The 5,008-nt window shown below is 39.8% G+C and overlaps 1 protein-coding gene across 3 annotated transcripts in view; it reads left to right on the top strand.

The window, feature by feature from the left end:
• Positions 1-5,008, top strand: part of MAN1A2 (mannosidase alpha class 1A member 2) — a 290,151-nt gene that overhangs the window by 281,797 nt on the left and 3,346 nt on the right. For 2 of the 3 annotated variants that reach the window (XM_023535421.1, XM_011366501.2), the window contains one exon: positions 3,324-4,974. In XM_023535421.1, the coding sequence (XP_023391189.1) occupies positions 3,324-3,456 (133 nt within the window). In that variant the 3' untranslated portion in view covers positions 3,457-4,974. Of the gene's footprint in view, positions 1-3,323; positions 4,975-5,008 lie in introns of those variants that run through there. The other variant, XM_011366509.2, reaches the window with a different exon arrangement.

Genomic DNA, 5,008 nt, shown 5'->3' with positions numbered 1-5,008 from the left:
TGACTGTTCTCTTCTCAGAATTGTACCGTTTAAAAATTCAAATGTATGAAACAGAAACTCTACCCGTGGGGATCTTGCAGTCTAGTTAAGAAATCTCCCACTCCTGGCTGTGGACAGCGTCAGCAAAAGTAAAAAGTACACAGTCAAGTGCTAAATAGATTATAAATGTTTTAGGAATTCAGAGCAGGGAACTTTGATGTGGGCTGGAGCAGTCATAAAGAAAGATTGAAGTGATGCTGAATGGTATATAAGATGCTAACAGGTGTGGTAAAGCAGAAAGTCATGTCAAACAAAGAGGGATCCAACTTGAGAAAAATCAGTGCTACCTTTCTTTAAAAAATAGGAAAAAAATTAGACCGACTAAAAAATATTCACTACAAGTAATGGGAGTTAGGAGTCTAGAATCAAAATCAGGGAAGCAACAACATGGATGAACGTCGAGGATATTATGTTGAGTGAAATAAGCCAGTCACTAAAGGACTAATGCTGTATGAGGTCACTTATATGCAATATCGATAATAAAATTCATAGAAACAAAGTAGAGGGTAGTTACCAGGGGCTGATGGAGGGGTGAAGGGGAGCTGTTGTTTAAAGGGCATAGTTTCAGTTTTACAAGATGAATAAGTTCTGAAGATCTGTTTCACAGCAATGTGAGTATGCTGACCCCTACTGAACTTAAGAATTCAGGGGCATCAAGGCTCATTTATCAACATAAAGGACTAAGAGCACATGAACTTGGTGGTTGGTTCTTTTAGCCTTACTGTTTCTCTATAGACATTTAAATGTTTCTCTTCAGAGTCGGTTGGCTTTTCTTTCGGAAAAATTTTCCATTTCGGTGAGCATTAACATTTGTGTTGATGACTTCTGGTGCCACCACCTCCTCTGAGCATCTTGTCTTTACATAAAAGAAAGATAAAAGATATGTAAGTAGCATTTAAAAAATAGCTAGAAAGTAAGCAAGACAGCCAGTAAAACTGAAGTACTTAAGCATCTTTTTATATGCTTATAGGCTTTTGTCAATGATATTCGTCATCTGTTATCTCTAACCACGAACTATAGTTTTAAAAATCTTTATTAGAAGAAAAAACGTCTAGTAGTTTGCTAGTGAATTTAGATTGTAGACTTTTCTCAACTTTCACAGCAAAGATCATTCTTCTCCAATTGTCCCATTTTTAAAATCCAGTTAAAAAAATCTTAAATTTAAATAAAGTAATAGTATACTTTATTTTATACTATTACTGTATACTAAAGCAATAATATACTTTAAATATTAAATTTAAATAACTTTCAAAAGTAATAAAATGCCATATCCTTGACATCCTTCTCTGAATGTGTAATCCAAAGTTAAAAAGAGTCGTTTAGCTGTATTACTTTAATTTCAAACGTTGATTTTGTCATAAACTTTTATAAGTCTAGTGTCAGCCCCTGGTCTCCGGGCAGCATTTGATTTTCCTGGAAGTGGTCAGTCTTGTTCCAAAGCCCTGGGACCAAGCAGCAGTGCTTCAGCCCCAGGACCGCCCCAGAGGGTAGGATGAGGCTCGCACGGGACTCCTGGGGCTGCCGTAACGTGACCGCAGACTGGGGGCTTACCGGAAGCTCACTCTCTCACAGCTCCGGAGCCAGAGATCCGCCATCATTCCCTCCGAAGGCGTTCCTTGGCTCGGGCAGATGACCTCTGTCTTTGCATGACCTTCCCTCGTGTCTCTGGGGCCAAACCTCCCCTCCGTTCTCTGGTGAAGATACAGGTCGTTGGGCTCCAGGCCCACCCTAAGTCCAGGGTGGTTTCATTTTGAGATCCTTGACCGATTCTAGCTGCAAAACCCTTTCCCACATAAGATCACATTTTGCAGCTCCAGGTGGAATTGGGGTGGGGCACTGTTCAACCCACTAAACTAGTATTTAATTAAGATCCTGTTTTTAAAACGGTGGTTTTAATATGATAGTTTTTGTTATCTAAGACTTTCACATTAGTTATCTTACCGCTTTTTATAATTTTATAATATTTAGGTTTATATGGGGTACTTCCATAGCATCTCCCATGAAAAGGAATCATTTTTCAGGAAACTTTTGCGTTTTTCTCTCCCAAGAAGTGATGATATTAGAGTGAGCCAGACCCTTTGGCCCTCGCCTCACCCAGGGACATGAAGAGACATAGAATTGCACAGAACATAGCTCTCCTGGGCACGTTCGTGCCCGGAACACCAAGAGCTTCCGCTTCTGGTCACCATACAGTAAGCAGACCCAGCAGAGTCGCTTGCTACGTCCAACCAAGTCTGTCTTTTCCATTCTAACGTTTCCGCCTCCAACCCCGTGAATAAATCGGAGTCAAGTACATCTCAAGGTCAAGGAGTGGAATTGGACTCCCTCTTACTCTCCATTCCAGCTTTACCTGTTATAAAGTTCATGCGCAGTCCCCATTTACCTGAGTGCTGTGTTTTCACTCTATCATCCAGAACTAAAACAGTAATCAGAAAAGATATTAATGTGCCGATTTTTCAAATAAATAAATATTAATTAAAATACTGTAAAGGAATTCTTCACTGAAGCCTAGCAGGGCCCAGCAAGTTGTCGCTAAGATCAGAGTTAGAACCCAGATTTCCTGACTCGGTATCGTTTTTTGTGCTCACTCTCATGACCCCCAATAAAATTCCAGTTGGAATTTGCCCAGCATTATAGATAAGAGTCACCGTGTGTGTTAAATGTGTCATTTCTAATTTCTGAGTAACCACTGGCTCGCAGTGCTTGTGGAGAGGTCAGGAACCCTTTGCGTTCATGTAAACAAAGCTACTACCACGAAGAGAGGTTAGCAATTACTAAAACTCCGATAAACCCGTGTTTCTGAAAACTTTATTTGATAGTTTGCAGTCCTTGCAAAAACTACTGATCTGTTAGGAGTGTGTAGAAATCCTGGTTCTGTCCAAGTATTTCCTTCAATGTTTACTTACTAATGTGAATTAATTTCTACATATATTGGTTCAGCTGCCAAAACATGTGATTGGTATCATTTGTTATTTTTAAAAGAGCGTCTGAAAAATTTGAAGCGTCATTGTTTTGTGTGCTCCGGATAGGGACGTGGAGTTTGTTGTTCAACGATCCTCCTTCGGAGGCCTCATGTGGGCCGAGCTTCCAGGATGCTCTCAGGGCTGCTCTGGAGCACGTCGTCCTGTGCTTTAGATCGTCTGCGTGGCCGAGGTTCTTCCTCGGATGTGTTTTTCATCAGAGCTGCTCAGCATAGGTTCCTGGCGTCCTGTGCCGGTGTAGCGGAGATCACGTGACCTCCTCGTTGCACTCTAACTGAAGCCCGTGTCTCCTCTTATTTTCAGATATTTGTACCTGCTGTTCTCCGGCGACGACCTTTTACCTTTGGACCACTGGGTGTTTAACACGGAGGCTCATCCTCTGCCTGTGTTGCATTTAGCCAACACCACACTTTCAGGAAATCCCGCTGTTCGATGAAAGCAGCTCCGGAAAGACCATGCTCACCTGTGTTTTGTTTACATGGACCACTGCAGAAGTTAGTCTGGAGAGGGCACTTGAAAACCGGGACCTCTTAAGTCAACATGGCAGGGCGAGACGTGACTCATTCCCCACAAGACTTTTCAACTTGTACATATCTCAACTTTGAAATAATTCCATTTTATACCTGACCAAAACAGATTCTGGTACGTGTAGGACAGATCCTGACGTGCTTGGGTCCCCAAGGAGATGGCCACATGAGAACCTACTCCTGTTACCGCGGTTTGTTTTTAGAATCCTGGACGCTGGACTTCCTAAGACTAAGCCCAGGTGTGGAGCCCCTCGCAGGAGGAAAAGGTGGCCGCTGGAGCCGATTTATGTTTGTTTCCTCCCAAAATGGAGGAGTTTGCAAATCGAATCTTTACATATCGTTTATCCCTTTTTTCTCCATTTTTAATAATGGAATGAACTAAAATAAACAAGAACAAAAAGAACAGCATAATTGCCTCAGCAGCAAGAAGACTTGAAAAAGAAACAGAAGTCTGAATTTTCGAGTTCCCCATTGGATGACTAGACTGGCAACCATTTCAAATCCCAATCTATTCCACTGAAATTTCTCGTTTAAATTTAGTTTTCTCTGGGGGCGTGATGTCACAAAAAATATTCTTCAAGTCTTTGTCTCCATATGGAATCACAAACTGCTGTTTGTCATAATCGCTACTCACGAGCCTGGGTTTGGGATTTCGTGCATGTTGTTCAGTCTAGTGTTGGTAGCATGACAAAAAGTGGGGGAAATGCCACAGTTTGTTGCCTTGAAACCTGTTCTAAGAGAGAAAGCTTGGTTTCGTTGGTTGGAGATTAGTTTTCCAAACCGGCAAATTTACCAAGTAAATTTTATCCATTTTAACCTCATCGTAAACTTAGTAGAATCCCTCCACTTACAACTTTATTGACGTGGCTTGGCCCAATTCACTGTACTATTATTATGCAGCTCTGAATTTACCTTGATGAGTCAAATTATTTTTACAACTTATAAAGCAAAAATAAAATACAACGAAACTTCCTTAAATAGTCTATCTGAAATGGGGACATGTCATCCTTTATTTATTATCTCGTCAGATGAATGAGCTTTTCACAAATGTTTTATGTAAAAGATAAATTCGACTTTTATTTTCTCCAAGGATATTTATAGAAATCCAAAGAGTTAATCAAAATAGCTTCAAAATAATTTTTAGTGATAAAAGCATGGTGTAATTAATCATATTACACTAAATTTGGGATATAGCTAAGGGACTTTCTCTTACCAATAAATTTTGCAATGATATTTCTTTTTAATGCAATACTATTTCTTTAATATTGGGGGGAAACTTTAATTTTTATCAAGAACTATATTGTAAGATAAATATCTAACACTTAAAATTTTTCTGTTCCTTGAATTTATGTCACAGTGCAAGATACTGTATCTTTATATTTAATACAAACAGCTTCCATTGACAATAAAAGTTGGGAGTAGCATAATTAGTCTAATATTTACTCTGGATTTGAAGATTTT

Source organism: Pteropus vampyrus, unplaced genomic scaffold (genome assembly GCF_000151845.1).
Source record: "Pteropus vampyrus isolate Shadow unplaced genomic scaffold, Pvam_2.0 Scaffold6, whole genome shotgun sequence".
Lineage (NCBI taxonomy): Eukaryota > Metazoa > Chordata > Mammalia > Chiroptera > Pteropodidae > Pteropus > Pteropus vampyrus.
The sequence above is the reverse complement of the archived record's forward strand: the minus strand, read 5'-3'. Positions and strand labels throughout refer to the sequence as shown.